Here is a 22371-nt window from a genome sequence, read left to right on the forward strand (position 1 = left end):
TCTAGGGTTAATTTTGTTAGGAGCCAATTAACCTACCAGTATATTTTGGAATGTGGGAGGAAACCAGAGTACCCGGAGGAAACCCACAATGGGGAGAATATACAAACTCTGCACAGTTAAGGCCATGGTGGGAATGGAGGCAGTAATGCTAACCATTACACCATCCGTACTGCCCATGCGATCTGTTATCTATATTGTGTTAGCCTATTGACTATATTGACGCATACACGGTCCATCATTTGGATTACCAGTGAGAGCAGGTGATGATTACTAGCATGTTTTGTTAAACTCATAACTGGAAACTTGCATGTGATTTATATTTTATTATAAATAACTGAATCATATGCAGCAGATTGGGAAAAGTTCTCCAAAAATAAAGTACAATTTTGGACGACCATTCGTCAGGATTGGTTGCGTGTGGTTCGATTGTATGTTTTTTGTTTGTTGTCTGCAGTGATTGGAGGAGAGTTACTGGTTTCCAGAGAGACTTTTCCCTTATCCGATGTGACTTGTGATGCCTGTGAGCTGGAAGATTCTCTGGAAACTTTCTTATAGGTGCTTTGTAAAATGACAGGGATGGAGGTAATGGTCTGCACCGAGCGTGCAGTTCAGCTTTCTGCTTCTGAGTCTTCACAATGACCGGCCCCATCTCGCGGAGCTGCACAGAGAGCATTTGGTTTTCTTCCCTTATTTGGGAACACTGGTCTTCCTTCTCGTGCAGCTCCTTGATGATATCCTTGGTCATCTTGCCTCTGAATTTGGGGTTCCCCTCCAGACCCAAGTCCACCCGGTAGTTTCTTCACTGTTCTATGCAGCGCTTTGTTCTCATTGGTCAGCTCTTTCAGCTTGGCTTTCAGTTCCTGGATCTGGCTGCGTGATGAGACTTCAAGACATTTCAGTTTGTCCCTGGATGACTCCTCCCTGCGGAGGGCGTCCTCCCTTTCCTTCTGGCACCTCTGCACAAAGCGACTGACTTCATAAGAGGACATGTAGGACCTTACCGGAGGATAACGGGGGGTGTCGAGGAGTCTCACCTCAGATGCGGTTCTGCAAGAGAAATCACAGTCATTGACCAGATGAAATATGAAGACCTACAATGTCAAAGCTGTTATAAGTCATTATCATTCATCATTATCATACCAATAGGTCTACCCCAAAAGGTTGACATGCAATATGTCGGCATGAAAAGAGGTAGACACATGACATGAGTTTTTTGTGTATTGTTTTCAAACCAACTTGTTCACTTACTTCACCATCCATGTCGGCATAAAAGGAAAAAATAATAGTGTGCCGAGTGTAGCGAGGCACCGGCCCCGAAGCATGGAAAGCAAAGCAAGTCATACGAGGGTACGCCTTAAAATAATTGGGGGTCCGTGTCGACAATTGCCGACATTGACAGCCCAAAAATTTGAAACCTCATGTCTACCTTTTCATGTGTCTACCTTTTTCCATGTCAAACTTTTGACCCTGTCCACCTTTCCCATGTCGACCTTTTGACACTGTTGGCATATTGAGTGTCGACCTTTTGGATAGACCATGTGGGGGGAAATTTACTAAGATGGGAGTTCTATTTCACATGGGATGTTGCTATGGGCAACCAATCAGATACCATCTATTATCTTCTAGAATATGCTAAATAGATTCTGATTGGTTGCCCATAGCAACATCCTATGGGAAATAGAACTCTCATCTTACTAAATTCCCGCTGCCTATCTAATAATACACCCCCGGGCCCACGTGTTACATGTGCTGGGATTTACCTACAATGTACAGTACCCCTGGGCCTGCTCAGTGTAATGTGGTATACAATGGACAGTACCTCTGGGCCTGCTCAGTGTAATGTGGTATACAATGGACAGTACCTCTGGGCCTGCTCAGTGTAATGTGGTATACAATGTACAGTACCTCTGGGCCTGCTCAGTGTAATGTGGTATACAATGTACAGTACCCCTGGGCCTGCTCAGTGTAGTGTGGTATACAATGTACAGTACCTCTGGGCCTGCTCAGTGTAATGTGGTATATAATGTACAGTACCTCCGGGCCTGCTCAGTGTAGTGTGGTATACAATGTACAGTACCTCTGGGCCTGCTCAGTGTAATGTGGTATACAATGTACAGTACCCCTGGGCCTGCTCAGTGTAGTGTGGTATACAATGTACAGTACCTCTGGGCCTGCTCAGTGTAATGTGGTATACAATGTACAGTACCTCTGGGCCTGCTCAGTGTAATGTGGTATACAATGTACAGTACCCCTGGGCCTGCTCAGTGTAATGTGGTATACAATGTACAGTACCTCCGGGCCTGCTCAGTGTAATGTGGTATACAATGTACAGTACCTCTGGGCCTGCTCAGTGTAATGTGGTATACAATGGACTGAAGGGCATTATAGTGTTACACAATATAAACTGAAGAACTGTAATATGGCACAATATGAAGTGTAAGCCGTATATCATAATATGAACTGGGGACACTGTATGGCATAATATGAACTGGGGACACTGTATGGCATAATATGAACTGGGGACACTGTGGCATAATATGAACTGGGGATACTGTATGGCATAATATGAACTGGGGACACTGTATGGCATAATATGAATTGGGGACACTGTATGGCATGATATGAATTGGAAAAAGTGTGGAATAATGTGGCAGCTGTACAATGTGACTTCATGTGAACTAGGCCATTACAATGGGGCATAACATTAAATAGGGCACTCCTATAGTTCAGAAAAGGAACTAGGGCACTATTATGGGGCATAGCATTAACAATGGCACTACTATAGTGCATAAAAGGAAATAGGGCACTACTATAGTTCAGAAAAGGATCTAGTGCACTATTATGGGGCATACCATTAATTAGGACACTACTATAATTTAGAAAAGTAACTAGTGCACTTCTATGGCGCATAACATTAATTAGGACACTACTATAATTCAGAAAAGGAACTAGTGCACTTCTATGGGGCATAACATTAACTAAGGCACTATTATAGTTCAGAAAAGGAACTACAGTAGGGCACTACTATGGGGCATAACATTAACTAGGGCACTAACATGGTTCAGAAAATGAACTAGGGTACTATTATGGGGTATATACATAACAACTGATGCAAAGTGGTGTCTCTATACAAGCACTGGGACAGGGGCCCCTTCAAAATGTTTCTATGGGGCCCACTAGTTTCTGGCTACGACTGAGGTTTGAGGGATAGCTATACTCTAGCACAGTGTTCTTCAAACTAGTTCAAAACCCCTGACAGCTCAGAGACAGGTAATAATGAATACACCTGTGCATCAGCTAGGAGACTTGACCTGTGTGAACTGTTGTGCTGGGTAAACACTGACCAATATATTGACTGTTCAATTGAACCACCCGTACACCCACTGCAGAATTTGGAGGTTGACAGCTCAACTGGAAAGACCCTTGTAAATGACCATCAAGTTATGACATCAGCCAAGACTGATCCGGCAGCATGTACGCAGAACACACTGCCCAATCCTACTGCAGATACATGACTGGTCTTCAGATAAATATATAGGTGTGTACTCAGCCTGGGGGGATCCTGAGAACTGAGGGGTAGATGTATGAAGCAGCGATAAGGGAGGAGAAGCGATAAAGTGTCTGGTACTTTATCTCCGGCCAATCAGATCCTCACTGTTAAGTTGCAGGCTGGGTTTATATAGGAACAGCCAGGAGCTGATTGGCTGGTGATAATGTACCAGGCACTTTATCACTTCTCCTCCCTTATCACTGCTTCATACATCTACCCCACAGTCTGAGAAGCACTACTCTAACATATATTATATGTGTTGCTATATACATGTATATAAACAGAATACACAGACAAATAAGCCACTGCTTTATTAAATCTATCTATATATTCTAGGAAAGTAGTCATGCCCATAGAGGAGAAGCAGGTGGGAAGTGTTGGGGTGATGCTGGGCTTATTGTGTCATTAGGGCCCACACCTTGTGGGGAATTTACTTTATTTTAGATTTCCTAGTATACATCTGGTATAAAATATATTACATAGAACATTACTTTGTGTCTGGTATTCTAGTATACAATCTGAGCCTATTACGAATGGTAGTCTAGTATACAATACAGAGCCCATTACTTCCTGCCTAGTATTGTAGCAATAAACAATTACTATATCAGGGTTGCCGACTAGGGATGCCAATCCCGGGGCATTTTTTCAATCCCGGGATTCGGGATTGAAAAATGCTCAATCCCGGGATTCCCGGGATTGGCTTCCCTAATAATAAAAAACACCCTGGCCGCCCGAGCGCTGGGTGGGTGGGCGGGTGTCAGGGACCACTGGGTGGGTGGGGGGGCGGGTGGTTGTCAGGGACCGCTGGGTGGGTGGGGGGGGGGGGCGGGTGGTTGTCAGGGACCGCTGGGTGGGTGGTTGGCAGGGAGCGCTGGGTGCCCGTGAGCGCTGGGTGGGCGGCCGGCCGTCAGCGCTGGGTGGGCGGGCGGCCGGCCGTCAGCGCTGGGTGGGCGGGCGGCCGGGCGGGTGGCCGGGAGCGCTGGGCGGGCGGGCAGCCATGGATGTGCGGCTGTGCCCTGCGCAGCGTGACCTCGCAGCGTGACCTCGTCACTCTGCGCACTGCGGGGTATGGGAGAAGCCGGGCAGCGTCTGAGTGCTCAGACGCTGCCCGGCATTAAACTGCGCATGCGCAGTTTAATCCCGAAATCCCGGGATTGGAAATTCCAACCCGGGATTGAAATCCCGGCGTTTTGGGGGCCAAATCCCGGGATCCCGCCGATCCCGATCCCGGGATTGGCCACCCTATTGCCGACCCTCCCAGAATTACCGGGAGTATCCCGAAAATCGGGTCCCCCTCCCGGCCCTCCGGAAGGGTGGGCAACCCTCCCGGAATCAGGAGGACCCCCACTGAGCCCCCCGATCGCAGCATTTAAATGTCGCAATCCGGGGGTCTCAGAGGAGGGGGCGGAGCTAAAACAACACATTCATGTCATTTAGCTTAATGATGTCACAGTCAAGCCCCGCCCCCGGACGGGTAATGAAAGTCTCCTCTCCGGGCTTCTCCCGGAGAGGAGCATTTGAAAGTTGGAAACCCTGTACTATAGGTTTAGGAGGGATGCAGTTAGAATTCCGGCAGTCAAAATCCCGGCGCCGGAATCCCGTCCACCAAAATTCCGACACATAAATTAGTGTGCCGAGCGTAGCGAACCCGCAAGGGGGGGGGTGATCCACATCCCCCCCATTTCAGGATTTCCGCGGTCGGGATTCTGGCAGCGGGATTTCATACCAATCCCGTCTGGTATTCTTGTATACAATACAGAACCCCTTACTTCCCGTGTGCTATTCTAGTATACAATACAGAAATCATTACTATATGCCTGGTAGTGTAGTATACAAGAGTAGTGTACATAAGAGCCCATTGTCTGAAGCCTAACATGCATTATGGTTTGAGAGGTGTACTGTCCCTGTCAAACACCCAACCTGCCACTGTCCTCAGAGCAGGTTGATTAAATGCAATACAGTTGTATTGCAGTAAAGTCCATTGCCTGGAGGCTTAGGGCGGTATTCAATGAGAATACCTGCGAGGTGCAGCGAATCCTTTTTAGGATTCGCTGCACATTCGCCACGTTCCGGAGCCGGCGGGCTCCGGTATTCAACGTGTCAGGGGCTCGCTGCCCCTGACTGGCGAATATGAGCTCCTGCGGCGATTGCCGCAGGGAGCCTGAGGACGGTGCCAGGCAGAGAGATGATAGTCTCTCTGCCTGCCCCAGAACTTTGTGGGGGGTAGGTGGGCTTCCCAGGTGCCAGGCAGCACAGGCTGCCCCCCGGGGGTGCCAACAGGGGAGCGTATATTCACTACACACGATCGTAACGATCGGGTGCAGTGAATATATGAATATGTAATGAGCGGCTCGGCTCCGGCGCCCCCTGCTGGCTGCTGTGTAAAAAAAAAAAATTTAATTAAATATATATTCACTAGGTGATTCATCGCGCCCTACGGGCGCTCTTCACACCGTCGTAAGGGGCTGCGCCCCCTTAATTTGTGAACGTTTGTATATGAGAAATATGGTTAGAATTGTATGAAAGATGCCCTGTATTGCAACTTAGGTGTCCGCGAATCGCGGGAGGGGGGGTCGCGGAGGGTGCCGCGAATTGCAGGAGTGGGGGTCGCAGGGGGTGCCGCGAATTGCAGGAGGGGGGGTTGTGGGGGGTGGATGCTGCGAATCGCGGGAGGGGGGTTACGGGGGCGGGGGTTGCGGCGAATCATGGTAGGGGGGGTCGCGGGGGGTGTGCCGTGAATCACGGGAGGGGGGGTCACGGGGTGGGGTGCCGAGTATCGCGGGGGGGTGTGTGTGTGCCGTGAATCGCGGGAGTGGGGGTTCCGGGGGGGTGTGGCGCGAATCGCCACAAGAAAAAATCAACACAGAAAGGTCAACACATGTAAATGTTGACAAAGTGTGGCACTTCATTGGTGTCCATGTCGACACATGAGAATGAATATGAAAACATTCAAAAAATGGAAAAAAAAAACTTCAAAAACTCATGTCAACCTTTTTCATTGTCGACCATAGCCATGTCAGTGTTTTCCATGTGCAATTTAATTCTGGAGCTGCCGCGAATCGCGGGGGGGGGGGGTGCCGCGAATTGCGGGAGGGGGGGTCGCGGGGGTGGGTGCCGCGAATCGCGGGAGGGGGGGTTACGGGGCGGGGGTTGCGGCGAATCATGGGAGGGGGGGGTCGCGGGGGTGTGCCGTGAATCACGGGAGGGGGGGTCACGGGGTGGGGTGCCGAGAATCGCGGGGGAGGTGTGTGTGTGTGTGTGCCGTGAATCGCGGGAGTGGGGGTTGTGGGGGGGGGGGTGTGACGCAAATCGCCACAAGAAAAAATCAACACAGAAAGGTCAACACATGTAAATGTTGACATAAGTGTGGCACTTCATTGGTATCCATGTCGACACATGAGAATGAATATGAAAATATTCAAAAAATGAAAAAAAAAAACCTTCAAAAACTCATGTCAACCTTTTTCATTGTCGACCATAGCCATGTCCGTGTTTTCCATGTGCAATTTAATTCTGGAGCTGCCGCGAATCACGGGGGGGGGGGGTGTGCCGCGAATTGCGGGAGGGGGGGTCACGGGGGTTGCCGCGAATCGCGGGAGGGGGGGTTGCGGGGGGGGTGTGACGCGAATCGCGGGAGGGCGGGGTTCACAGGGGTTCCGGTGGGGGGTTGCCGCGAATTGTGGGAGGTGTGGGGTCACGGGGGTTGCCGCGAATCGCGGGAGGGGGGGTTGCGGGGGGGTGTGACGCGAATCGCCACAAGAAAAAATCAACACAGAAAGGTCAACACATGTAAATGTTGACATAAGTGTGCCACTTCATTGGTGTCCATGTCGACACATGACAATGAATATGAAAAAATTTAAAAAATTAAAAATAAATCTTCAAAAACTCATGTCAACCTTTTTCATTGTCGACCATAGCCATGTCAGTGTTTTGCATGTGCCATTTAATCCTGGGGCTGCTGCGAATTGTGGGGGGGGGGGGTGCCGCGAATCGCGGGAGGGGGGTCGCAGGGGGGGTGCCGCCCCGAATTGCGGGAGGGGTCGTGGGGGGGTTCTTTTTGCAGCGAATCGCGGGAGGGGGGGTCGCGGGGGGTGTTTTTGCTGCGAATCGCAGGAGGGGGGCGCGGGGGAGCGGGTGTTTTTGCCGCGAATCGCGGGGGGAAGGGGCGCGCGGGGGGGAGGTTTTGCCGCAAATCGCGGGAGGGGGGCGCTCACCTGGTGGCTGTGGAGTAGCAGTGCTGGGCAACATGGGAAGGCAGTGGGTGTCTGGCACTGTCTGTGGGCTCACTGGGCTGGTTCTCTGTCACATACCTCCCAACATGACCCTCTCCAGGAGGGACACAATGCTCTGTTTCTAGACTTCCCCTTAATGTATGATTGCCATCACCTGTTTTAAACAGGTTAATTTCTCAGAAAGGTGTTCAGCACAGATGAAGGCAATCACACATTAAGAGGAAAGTCCAGGAACAGAGCGTTATAGACACAGACACCCACTTTGAGTGACAGATGTAGCCAAATATATAGGAGATGTGCTTACAGCACATGAATAAAAATAGCATGCCCCTCCTCAGAATAAAATTCCTGATTTTTTTACACCAAATTATGATTATTTTAAAAGTTCACATTCCACTTCACCATAAAAAGATAGCGATTGCTACTCGGTGAATCATGGTGAAAAAAACCTTGAAATGTATTCGCCATGTTGTCATTGAATAGGGTGATTCACCGTTTTAGTCAGAAATTCGCCAAACAGCACAAATTCGCCATAAAAACATGGCGAATCAGGCTCATTGAATACCGCCCATAATCTTATATACAACACAGTGCACGTTGCCTGGAGACTAATATTACATTGCCTGCGGGATAATATGTAATAGAGAGCCCACTGACTGGAGGAAAATATTAAATACAGTGCTCATTGCCTGTAGAATAATATGCAATACAGTGCCCACTGCCTGTAGGATAATATGCAATACAGTGCCCACTGCCTGGAGGATAATATACTGTACAATACAGTACCAGCTGCCTGGAGGATAATATACTGTACAATACAGTGCCCACTGCCTGGAGGATAATATACTGTACAATACAGTGCCCACTGCCTGGAGGATAATATACTGTACAATACAGTGCCCACTGCCTGTAGGATAATATACTGTATAATACAGTGCCCGCTGCCTGGAGGATAATATACTGTACAATACAGTACCCGCTGCCTGGAGGATAATATACTGTACAATACAGTGCCCACTGCCTGGAGGATAATATACTGTACAATACAGTGCCCACTGCCTGGAGGATAATATGCAATACAGTGCCCACTGCCTGTAGGATAATATACTGTACAATACAGTGCCCGCTGCCTGTAGGATAATATGCAATACAGTGCCCACTGCCTGGAGGATAATATACTGTACAATACAGTGCCCACTGCCTGGAGGATAATATAATGTAGAATACAGTGCCCACTGCCTGGAGGATAATACACTGTACAATACAGTGCCCACTGCCTGGAGGATAATATACTGTACAATACAGTGCCCACTGCCTGGAGGATAATATACTGTAGAATACAGTGCCCACTGCCTGGAGAATAATACACTGTACAATACAGTGGCCACTGCCTGGAGGATAATATACTGTACAATACAGTGCCCGCTGTCTGGATGATAATATGCAACACAGAGCCCACTGCCTGAAGTATAATATGGAATACAGAGCCCACTGTCTGGAGGCCAATATACAATACAGTGCTTATTGCCTGGACACTAATATTGGTACGTGCCCATTGCCTGGAGGTTGATATGCCATACAGAGCACCCTGCATGCAGTCTAGCTTACAGTACGTAAACGTGGAATAGAGGTTTATGTTGGTTACTGCAAGATGCATATGATTTATGTTATCTGCAGCAAGTCCAATCACCAACTCTGACCCAATGCACGCGGGGCCACACATCGGGTCAGAGAGTGGATGTCAAACACATGCGATTTGGTACAATTTCACATGATTTCCCATCCCAATCCGTTGGAATCATGTAAAATTGAGCCAAAATTGCATCTTTGTATGGGGCCACAGAGCAGGATCATATACACGCCACATTTGCAGAGGTGTAAGCATCTCGAAATGTGCATGGCTCTGCAGACATGCACAAATATGCTATTTCCCCTGCTATTTTTCTTTTTTTGAGAGGGTGGGGGGGATTATTTACATTATTTTATTAAATTTTAAAGAAAACACCTGGAAAAAAAAAAGAACAATGTGGTATATTCTCAGTTAATGGCAGAGAAGAATCACTGGGTCTGAGGTGTCTCACAATTAGCATTTGCAGTCTGTTCTCCTCAGTTATGTGAGACATAATACACACACAGAGCAATGTGCACTAATACCTGAGGGTCCATGCAGAGCGAACAGCAAAATGGAAGAAAATTATACCTAAAGTCAACACAGCAAAAATGTTGATATAAGCAATGGGTCAACACAGAAACATTGACACATAAAAAGTTTGACATGAGTTTTCAAGGTGTATTGGTGTTAATGTCGACACCTGAGCCAGGTAGTGTACTGGCATGCTTCAGGCCAGGTGCCTCGTCTCACTGTGCTCGGTACTTTAACGATCCCAATCCGAGTCCACGTGGATGGAAAAAAAATATTTTAAAGATCATGTGAAACGTGTCATGTGTTCATATCAATGTCGACCTCTTGCTTGTGTTGACATTTTGACCATGTCCACCATTTGTATATTGCCCATAATTGACAACTTATTGACTGTCGATCTAAACGTTGTCTGTCAGCCGGGGGCGGATTTAGGGGTCAAGCAGCCCCTATGCACAACTTCCCCCCCCCCCTTATTAGGCGTGAGGGGGGCTGGGGAAAAGATGGGGGTAGATAGAGGGAAAGAGAGACAAGAGAAGAGAGGCCCCCTTACACTTGTCAACTTATTGTCTCAACAAATTGAACCTGATTGACTCGAGATTTATCCTATGTGCAGGAGGTTCAATCTCTTCCAATCTCTTGGTTATACTCAATGGCACAGGATTGTGGATTGTGTCCTACACATCAGGCACATAAGATTTTGTCAGACAGCACATCAGATCTCGTCAGATAAATTGACTCAAATTGGATGAAATCTCACAAAATCTCACAAGTGTAAGGGCCCTTTAGAGAGAGGTCGGGAAGGTGGAGAAAGCACAGAAGAGATGAAAGAAAAATAGAGAAGAGGGCTGGGGAGACAGAAAGAGAGCGCGCAGGTGTTTGGAACACACATTACATATGTCCACCACTCCCCCCCCCCCCCTCCCCTTCAGTACAGGCTTCACTGTGTCACCCCCCTCTTCCCCTTCTGTATAGGTGGTACTACAGTGTACCTGAAAGCCATGGCAGCACAGGGTCGGCCGGGGTCGCACATGGTCGCCGGCTCCTTCACTGGCTCTGGCAGCTCAGCTTTTCTCCCTCTCACCAGTGCTGGCGGGGGAGGATGGAACGGCGCGTAAGGTGCTGGAGGGAGGATCGCAGGACTGAAGTGACGACGCTGGAGTACAATGGGACCGTGGCTCACTGGATCTGGTAGGTCCCTCTCACCAGCGCCAGCGGGGGGAGCATGGGACAGTGGCGGCAGGAGCATGACTTCAGCTGTGGTGCTGGAGGGGGGAGAGTGAGACTGAGGAGGTGCTGCTGGGCAATGCCCTGCAGCAGGGTCAGCGTGGGACTGGGGCAGTGCTGGAAGGGGGGTTGCAGGGGACTCAATATACTGCCCCCGTCTGCTGGAGGTCTTTCACTCATCAGCCCATGTGAGTGGAGCATGGGCTGGTGAGAGGGACTGCATCTGCGATGCTTAAGGAGGGAGCGCGGGACTGCACTGCCCGCAGCACGCATTGTATTGAAAAAAAAAACTTTAAAAAGGGTGCAAGGGAGGGATGGCTAGCTGCCGCCCATAACAGGTGCCGCTTCTTGGCCCGTGCCTCATCGGACCGTGCATCGGACTGAGGAGAGACGCAGAGATGTTTCATCGGCTCCTTTCTTGGCTCCTGATTGGCCGCTAGGCGGCCAATAGAACCATTCTGAGGAGAGGTGCAGAAGATGAAACATCTCTGCGTCTCTCCTCAGTCCAATGCGGGGAGCTGCTGGAATCGCCGGCATTTGGCAGAAGACCTGGACTACTTCGGAACGAAGAGGACAGATCTTCGCAGGAGGAGCTTGGTGAGAAGGATTTCCTTCCAAAGGTCCCCCATGGTTTTCTTCAGATCCAGGACCCCGGACTCTTCAGCCCTGGAGCCCCGGAACCAAGGCCCCGGACCCCGGACTCTGCAGCCCCGGACCCAGGAACCAAGGCACTGGACCATGGAGCCCTGGACCACCGGACCCAGGGACCTACCGACGGGCTCAAGATAGGTAAGTATCAGTATGTGTGGGCTTTGGATGAATTACAGTTTTATTTTTATTGTGTCTGTGTGTGTTTATTTGACTATTTTTATTACTGTGGAACTACAAGTGCCAGCGGGCCCTTTAATGCCCCGCATGCTGGGACTTGTGGTTCTCCAAGTCCCAGCTTGCGGGGGAGGCTTGCTGGTACTCATAGTTCCACAGTATTAAACAATAGTTTATTTTATTTTTTTACACAGAATCAGCCCCGTGACCACCGCTCCAGGGTCATCGGGGACAGCACCAGGCTTCAGCACGCAGATTTTTTTATTTATTTTTCTATTTTTTTTACACATTGCAGCCTGCACGGATTTGACTGATCTGTGTAGAATGCCTGCACGAATTCGTATTAGCGGCCATATATACGGCCGTTAAAACGAATCAATACGACATCGGGGATTACAAAGCAGTCGTATTTGACTGCTTTGTAAATTACCCTCCGGAACATGACTTTGAATACGGCTGAAACAGCCACATGCAGTCATAGTGATTCGTATTAAGAATACGAATACGATTTTTTGTATTCGTATTCTTAGTAAATTTCCCCCTGTCACGACCACCATTGCAGCTACCCGTGCTCCCTGTGCTGTTCCAGCCCTGCAGACCTCTGACGCTATGCCCTCTGCCCCGGCACTCACCTCCGCTGCTGATGCTGACGCCGACCTGCTGCATTCTGTCACTCTGTCACCCAGGCGCCATGTCCATTCACCGGGTGTCAGTTCTGTTGTGCAGTGTCTTGGCGTGCTGGCTCCGGGTGGCGTGAGGCACGATCCGCCATGATGGTGTCCGCGTCCTTCTAGGCCTCAGGCTGGGAAGCGCCGTCCGCATTGCCTCCGCGTAGTATTCTCCGCCGGCTGGTTTCTGTCGCCACAATGGGCGGCGGCCATCTTGTTGATGTCCACAACCTATGCTGCGCAGCTCCAGCTGTGATTTCACTCTTGCGGCCCATCCCCATTCAGCTCAGCACTTAAATATTGACTAGCCGGGCCAGAGCGGCAGTCAGTACAATGTTGTCCACCAGATAGCATCTCTGTGCATCCCTGACAATTCCTGCAGTATCCGCTGCAGGCTGACTCCTCTAACTTCTGGGTGAAGTCTATCGTGACTATTCCCGCTGGTCGTCCACTGCTCAAGCCATATCCTCCCACGGAACTCATCTGCCACCTCTTAGGATAAGGACAAGGTTAAACACCCCAAAGGTGTCATCTTCCTCCTGCAATCCTGACAGTCAATATCCGTGGCCAGAGGGAGGGTGGGGCACAGAGTGTCCCTTGAGGGCGCCAATAAATGGGTGGCTCTGCTAGAGCAGCGGTTTCGTAAGTAAGGGTGTCAAGCCCAAACACAAAATATAGAAAGAAAAGGGGGTGTGAAACCGCGCTTTTACCAGTTAATGTGCAGCAGGTGAGAAATAAAAATAAATTTATTATAAAAATACACTTATAAAATTCACTTATAAAAACATATATAATTATATGCGGTAGGCTGGTACTAATTGCTAATAATATGGAGCCGTGATAGTCACCCAGATTTTCTAGTGTTTGAGAGTCCAAGTGTCCGTTCCTATGGATGTCTCCTGAATGTCCCAATAAATGTGCCGATAGGACTGTTGATAATAGGTTCTCCTCCGGCCTAGGGAGCCCCTGTTGGTATAAGGCTCGACCTAGTGGGTAATTTGCCGGCCCAGGGAGCCCCTGCTGGAATAGGGCTCGACCTGGTTGAGAGGTGCAATGTCCTGATAGATGCGGCTGCTGGGGTGTTAATTCAGGAGAGCTGGTACGGTCACAAGTAAATGTCTGGGTTCCACTGTGGGTGTCAGGGCTCTACCACACCAACGCGTTTCGCTCCTTAGGGCTTTTTCAAGGTGGCCAGTATCCCTGGTATCCTGGCAGCCACGACCTCATACAGCAAGAACTACTACTGGACTTCATCTTATTTCCATTTCTTCTTTGTTATCATTCAATCATCCAATCTTCCAACCACCCAACCATCCAATCTTCCAACCATCCAATCTTCCAATCATCTTCAAGCTTCTTCAATAAGTATTATCATTATTGTCTTCTGTCATTCAACCAATATCTACAGTTATTTCATTGTGCCTTCATCCATATCTTTGTACCGCAGTATCTTCATTAAAAAAAGGTTTAATTTTATTAAATTGCTTCACTCCATTCTGTCGTTCATGCAACAGCCCTACATTAAAGCACCCAGCCTCCGTTACACTCCGGCTGGTGCTTCAGCAAGCTCACGAAACGTGACACCCCCATAGTGTCACAGTGCCCGCTTTATTACACAGAGAATGTCGCAGTGCCCACCTTATTACACAGAGTGTTGAAGTGCCCACCTTATTACACAGAGTGTTGAAGTGCCCACCTTATTACACAGAGTGTTGAAGTACCCACCTTATTACATAGTGTCGCAGTGCCCGCATTATTACAGAGTGTCGCAGTGCCCGCAATTATTACAGTAAGTGTTGCAGTGCCCGCATACTTAAACAGTGTCACAGTGCCCTCCTTATTACAGTCTCTGAGTGCCCGCATTATTACAGAAAGTGTTGCAGTGTGTTGACAGTGTCAGAGTGCCCTCCTTATTACATAGAGAGTGGTGCATTGCCTACCTTATTACAGAGAGTCTCCCAGTGCCCACCTTATTACAGAGAGTGTCACAGTGCCCACCTTATTACAGACAATTTCACAGTGCCCGCCTTATTACACAGTCTTACAGAGAGTGTCGCAGTGCCCGCCTTATTACAGAGTATCACAGTGCCAAAGCAATGCTCAATATGTATGCGCTATATAAGAAACTTTTTATGAATAAATAATTACAGTTTCACAGTGCCTGCCTTTTTATGTAGTGTTGCAATGCCTGCCTTCTTACAGAGAGTGTTGCAGTGCCCGCCTTCTTACAGAGAGTGTTGCAGTGCCCGCCTTCTTACAGAGAGTGTTGCAGTGCCTGCCTTATTACAGAAAGTGTCACAGTGCCTGCCTTCTTTCAGAAAGTATCGCAGTGCCCGCCTTCGTACAGAGAGTGTCGCAGTGCCCGCATTATTACAGAAAGTGTCACAGTGACCGCCTTCTTACAGAGAGTAAAAAAAAAAGGGGTATAGCAGCGCTTTAAATGGAATATTTAAAATACCATAACAATTATAATTAGTAAAGGATTGGACAGATTGTACAATTAAAAGCAATGATACATTTTATTCATAAAGTGACCAAATTGTGCTGGTACGATAAAAAGTTTGTGGGGGGGGGGGGAGAAAATGGGATCACAATGCGGGGCTGTCCATTCCTATTATGCCTGGGACCATATAAAGTGCAGATGCAAAGACAATTGGGTAGGGATTACCGTTCACCTGTAGACACGCTGGGGTGTAAGTTGCTCTCCCTGGGACTCAAGGCCCAAGTTGGTATTAGGGCCGAGTCACCGTCCAGAGTAGGGGAGACACCCGGAGTTGGCACTCCCAAAGATGGTGCTGGGGTCCTTAGAGGTGTTATATGTCCATGGTTAGGTCAATCCAATTTGGTCCAAGGCTGGTCTGGAACAGTCCAAAGATGGGGGTAAAAAGACACCTGACGCATTTCGCCGACTCAGTGGCTTTATCAAAGGTCTTGATAAAGCCGCTGAGTCGGCCAACTCCGGGTGTCTCCCCTACTCTGGACGGTGACTCTGCCCTAATACCAACTTGGGCCTTGAGTCCCAGGGAGAGCAACTTACACCCCAGCGTGTCTACAGGTGGACGGTAATCCCTACCCAATTGTCTTTGCATCTGCACTTTATATGGTCCCAGGCATAATAGGAATGGACATTGTGCATTGTGATCCCATTCCCCCCCCCCCCTAAACTTTTTATCGTACCAGCACAATTTGGTCACTTTATGAATAAAATGTATCATTGCTTTTAATTGTACAATCAGTCCAATCCTTTACTAATTATAATTTTTATGGTATTTTAAATATTCCATTTAAAGCGCTGCTATACCCCTTTTTTTTCTCTTTGCCTAGTTCGGGCCTAACTAACCCGATTTAAACCAGCAGCTGCTAGTGACTCAACCCAGGTCACAGCGCCACCTTTACCACCTTCCTCCCCCGTGGAGGAATACCTTCTCCTTATTACAGAGAGTGCCTGCCCTGTTATACAGTGTCACAGTGCCTGCCAGAACCGACTCCCCATACTCTACATCATCATGTAGTCACAGACACATATATTCAGTTACAGATACACGTTACCATTACACAGACACCTATACTCTAACACATATACAGATGCCTACACGGTGTAATTACACAGACACAATATCATTGAATGTCCTTCGTAAGTTACAGTGACAGTATTGGCAGCTTCTCATTCCTGTGTCTCTCCGTGGGCAAAAATACACTGCAAGAATCCACCCCCAGAGACCCCCTACTGCAACCACCATTCTCTCAGTGAGACTGCCCCTCCTCGTCTGGGAGGCAGAGCCTCTGACTGTCTCAGAGTCTTACCGGGAAGTACAAGAGGCAGGAGGAGGTGGCGCTATTCTGCCTGGTGATCATCATGCTGCCACAATGGTGGGCCTATTTTATGTGGAGGCCTGGAGCTGCAGCTCCATCCGCCCCATTGTTAGTCTGGCCCTGATGCTGTGTACAGGAGTCGTACCCTTATACGTAGTATGCAACAGTAATACACCGTATACACATATTGCCACAGTAAAGCACCTTACACATATGGCACATCTTATTAATCCACTGATTCAAATAATTCCCCCATACACAAACTGCTTCCTATACATTACTTATGCCCTTATACACATAATGCACCTTACACATATGCCCCACATGATTAATGCCCATATACACATAAGGCCTTTTACACATACTGTACTGTATGCCCCACATTATTTATGCCCTTATTCACATAATGCACCTTACACATACTGTATGTCCCCCATTTTTAATGTTTTTATACATATAATGACACATAATGCCCCATACACATAATGTCCTTTACATACATGTATGCCCCACATTATTCAATGCTCCTTTATACATAATGCCCCACATAATCTCTTACTTTTGCCCCATATTATTAATTGCCCTTATGCATATAATGCACCTTACACATCCCCACTGTCTGCTCCCCTGCTCTTACTTAGCAGCAGCCGGGATCCAACTTCCAGACAGGTGGCACACGGCACCTACATTCCCCCTGGCTACTACCCTCCCGCCTCTGGCTTTCTCCCATCTGCCCAGTCCATGCCCAGGGAGCTACTACTTAACCGGCTCCGGCCATGGCTCTTGGGTGTCCCCTTGAAACACATAGCAGAGGCGGCCACGGGGTTGGGAGCAGCCTATGCCAGACATGCAGGGAGGAGGGCTGAGATCCGGAGATCCGTGCACCCGGTCCGACAGGGAAGAAAGCCTTGCGAAGTTCCGGCACGCACCCGCCAGGGTGTGGGGGTCCGTGCTGCCGCCACCGGGTTGGGAAGGAGGGTTTGCAATGTTCCGTTATGCACACACCAGGAGAGGGAGAAGGTGTGCGGGACCGTGCATCCGCCAGGTGGGGAAGCGGGGGAGGGTGCGGAGGTCCGTGCACCTGCCGAGTGGGGAAAGGGGGATGCAGAGGGTGCTGCTGCACTGACCGGCATAGGCAGCAGAGAGTCAGTGAAACCAATCATAGCTGTCTGAGTGATAGGGGCGTGCTATAATAAAGGCAGAAAGCACCCCCCTGTCACTGAGGCAGAGCTATATAGGTTTTTTAAATGTGATTTTGCAGCCTGCTGCTCGGCCCCGCCCCCTGCCCGCCCCTGTTTCTGGAACCTGAACATTATCAGCCGGAGGCACTGCTCCCAGTGCCGCCGAAACCAATAAAAATATAATAATTATGGCATAAAAATGAATAGAATAATATAAAGCATTTACTTATGACACACAATGGGCCTTATTTTGGTTCACTCTTTCTGACAAAATCCTTCTTAGATGGACAAAACCATGTGCACTGCAGGGGAGCATATGCAAAATGTGCAGAGAGAGTTAGATTTGGGTGGGGTTTTACTTCAAAGTGAGATCTATATTGAAGTGTAAAAATAAAGCAGCCAGTATTTTCCCTGCACAGAAACAAAATTACTCACCCAAATCTAATTCTCTCTGCACATGTTACATCTGCCCCCCTGCAGTGCACATGGTTTTGTCCATCTAAGAAGTATTTTGTCAGAAAGAGTGAACCAAAATAAGGCCCCATGTGTCATAAGTATTTTCTTTTATTATGTTTATCATTATTGATTATCATTAATGACAGGGGAGCCACTGCCTCCCCTGCCTCCCCTGACTGCACGTCCCCGACGTTGCCTTAGTTTAAGGGGGGCAGGTGGCAGCGGAATGGAGGCAGGCTGCGAGTGTGATGCCGGAGGGAGGTCAGTGTGTCACTAGACTGTGCAGCCGGGAGAAGTCGGGCGGCGAGCGGGTTCGGTGCTGCGGCCTGTGCTGCAGCTCCGATGTCACAACTCGCTTGCCGTCCCACCTCTCCCGGCCGCACACAGTCATGCCTAACCTGGTCACATCGGCAGGGGAGTTCAGCGAAGAAAGAAAGGTAGAGAGTAAGTTCTGTGCGTCTGGGCAGCCTATGGTGGGTACATCCAACAAGGGTGACCCTGGACCCCCAAGAAACAGTGGAAAAAGTGACAAAAGATGGGATTTTCCCTCCACCGGCGCCCTTGTGAATTTAAAATACGTCCCTATATATATAGGAACGGTCCTCTTCTCCAAATACTGGCTAGAATATACAGATATATATAACCATATGTTCCTCCTGTCCCAATAGCTTCTCCTCTTCTTCCAAATCGACTGCTTATTTGGATAGTGGAACACCAATCCTCACAACCATAGACCATTTATCTCGGTCCGGATGAGACCCCAAAATAAATGTAGAAAAAATACATACAGTATGGTGCAATACCACTTTTATTGATATACGACAAACATGTGATGTGATAGTACAAGAAAAGAAAATGGCTAAGTACCGGATGGAATGGAGAATCTGAATTGAATCAGTTCTCAAAAGCGCTTGAAATACAAAAGGATGATGGTCCGGAATCCATCATCCAAAGTTCTCTGCGGTCGGTAAAAGAAGTCCAGATCCAATTCAGGGTTACACAAATAAACACCAAAGACCTCCGTTCAGCAAAGAGCCTCCAGTTGTAGAGAGCGGCGGCGGTGCGGGGGGCGTGTTCAATTGGCTGCACAGTGTGACGCCCAGCATGACCTCTGACCACATCACGCTGCGCGTCTGAGCTGCACAGCCGGCACAGGACTCAGAGCAGCCAGGCAGCGTCTGAGCAAGTGCTCAGACGCTGCCCAGCATTAGACTAATCCCGAAATATTGGGCAATATTGGGGCCAAATCCCGGGATCCCACCGATCCCGATCCCGGGATTGGCCACCCTAGTCACGGGCCTGGCTAATAATGTACAAGGGCCTATTATGAGAAGTGGAGGAGGTGAGGCCAATGCCATGTAGAACCCGTACACTGTAAGCAACAATGTCTTCCTAAACACATCAAAATACAAACATGATTTATGGCCCACATGATGATGGGCCTACTTTATGTGTAGGCCTGGAGCTGCAGCTCCATCTGGCCCTGTATAACCAAAATTCTCTGCACTACATCAATACACTATATACCCCCTGTATGCCGCACTACAACACTACACTATATACCCCGCACTACATTACTACACTATATACCCCTACACTTCACACTACATCACTGCACTATATACCCCCTGTACTGCGCATTATATCACTACACTATTTACCCCCTATACCCTGCACTATATTACTACACTATATACCCCCACACTCCACACTACATCACTGCACTATATACCCCTATACTCCGCACTACATCACTGCACTAAATACCTCCTACATGCCGCAATACACTACTACACTATGTGGATTAAACGGCGCCGCCCCCCCCCCCCCCCCCCTTTCGTTCGCCGAATTCACTGGTACAGCTGCGAATGGATGTTTTGCATAACATCACTACAATATATACCCCCTATACTCCACACTACATCACTACACTTTATACCCTCTATACTCCATACTACATCACAACTCTATATAACCCCTATATTCTGCACTACATCACTACACTATATATCCTCTATACTCCATACTACATCACTACAATACATACCCCCTATACTCCGCACTACATCACTACACTATATACCCTCTATACTCCATACTACCATACATACCCCCTATACTCCGCAGTACATCAGTACACTATATACCCTTTATACTCCATACTACATCACTACAATACATATCCCCTATACTCCACATTACATCACTACACTTTATACCCTCTATACTCCACACTACATCACTACTCTATATAACCCCTATACTCTGCACTACATCACTACAATACATACCCCCTATACTCTGCACTACATCCCTACACTATATACCCTCTATACTCCATACTACATCACTAACATACATACCCCCTATACGCCGCAGTACATCACTACACTATGGGCCTGATTCTGGTTAATTCAGTAAATTGCAAAGCTCGCAGCTTATCGAGTCCCAGTTTGCCACCCCCACAAATTGCTGACCTGCCGCCGCCGTATCCCCTTCGCAACCATGGTATGAAAACACATCCCCTTACATGTCCCGCTGCTGGAGAAATCATTCGATGGTTGGCGACCATCTAATGATTTCTGCAGGGCTCACATATATAGTCAGTGGAGACTGAGTTATATTTAAGGGCTTCCGGCCAAAGACAGGGCAAGCGGCTGACATCATGTGACGTCCGCCACCTGCTCCCGGCAATGTCCATGAAACACTGGGCGTTCCCATGGCGCATAGCCGCCGCCACTAGCTCCCCCCTCCCCCCATGCTGACAGTGCTGATTATGCGTATGTGCAGGGTACCACCATCGGTCCCCCATGCGAACATGCGAGGGACCGAATTCACTAGAATCAGGCCCTATATACCCACTATACTCTGTTATTTAAAGTTATTGGAATCTATGGGACACATTCGGGTAACTGTGATAATGGCATTATGAATTGGGATGATCTACACAAGTAACAACAACTGAGTTCTGTAGACATTATGGCAGGAGAATTGTGTGGGCGTCACCTGTCAGGACCTATGGGGCTCTGCAGGATGAGGCTGCTCTTTTGTGTTTTATTGGACTAAGGCCCTTATTCTGATCGGTGCGTACTTTCCCGAATTCTTTCGGATCGCGTTTTTTAGTCGTCTGCGCATGCGTGGGGAACGCCATGCGCATGTGCCACGCATGGTCTCCGTACTTGTTCTCACTAATACCATACAGAAATGTGCACCGCAATCACTCGGGCAATATGGGCGTGTTATGGGCGTCATGCGGAAGGACACAGGGGCGTAGTTTCAAAGTGGGCTAAACTGGGCGGAAACATGGGCGGACACGGGGGAGTACACTTATTTTGGTAGGTGTGCATTCGGATAGCACACCGAATGCACGCGAACAAAAAGGGAAGAAATGTGCGGTGTCCAAAAGGCTAGTATTGCTTAGCGGGCACCACTCGGTCATGCGCTAGGCAATCGGAATGCCTAATCAGGACGGACGCACCTCAACCAATGTCAGCTGAACAGAATACAATCACCTAATTTACTCATTACTTGTAAATTACACGCTTCTCACTGCTTCAATTGAAACCAATGCACCTTAAATGGACCATTACTAAACACACACATATATGCTGCAGTTTTCACACACTTTTACACTGCAAATAATGAACACAACTTAATATTAATAATACTAATACACATGTCACTTCTGCATGTATCAATTAATACAGACATTTGGGGGGCAAAAATAACATTTATTAAATCAACTTAGAAAATAATTTCGAAACCATCACAAAATAAATGGTACCATAACAGGACTAAAAGTAAATAATATATAATAAATAGCCACAGCAGAATCATTAGGAACACATCAGGTGGCTTCACAACAAAAGTAGAGCACCAACACTTCAAGTACAGCACACAGTAATGCTAGCCGAAACAGGGCAACAGGGGAACCAAACATGACATTTGAACCGCGGGCAAATGTGGTGACCCTCGGCACGGAATTTGACACAGGATGCTGACACACACAGCTCAATGGAAGATTTGGGAAGACATAACGGTGGAGATTAATGGGGACACAAGTTCATTTGCGGGCACGTTTGCCCCTGGCAGGCTCCTTGCCACGTGCAGCAGCTCTTCGGCCTCGCCCACGGCCACGCTCAGATGGTGGGTCACGTGGAGCACATGCTGGGGAGGGGGGGGATGTTCTTCCCCCTCTGGCAGCAGGGAGTGATGATGGTGTTAATGCACCAGAAACGGATGCTATCAGGACCCTATTGCTGGTAACTAGCTCCAC

At 48.4% G+C, this 22371-nt stretch overlaps 1 protein-coding gene across 1 annotated transcript in view; it reads right to left on the reverse strand.

Annotated features, from left to right (window-relative positions):
- Positions 1 to 308: 308 nt before the first annotated feature.
- Positions 309 to 22371, reverse strand: part of LOC146027124 (uncharacterized) — a 61638-nt gene continuing 39575 nt past the window's right edge. Inside the window, exon 2 of the mRNA XM_083158096.1 lies at positions 309 to 1047. Coding sequence (XP_083014222.1) covers positions 609 to 1047 — 439 coding nt within the window. The 3' untranslated portion in view covers positions 309 to 608. The remainder of the gene's footprint in view (positions 1048 to 22371) is intronic.

Source organism: Crinia signifera, chromosome 8, assembly GCF_055691185.1.
Source record: "Crinia signifera chromosome 8, ASM5569118v1, whole genome shotgun sequence".
Classification (NCBI taxonomy): domain Eukaryota; kingdom Metazoa; phylum Chordata; class Amphibia; order Anura; family Myobatrachidae; genus Crinia; species Crinia signifera.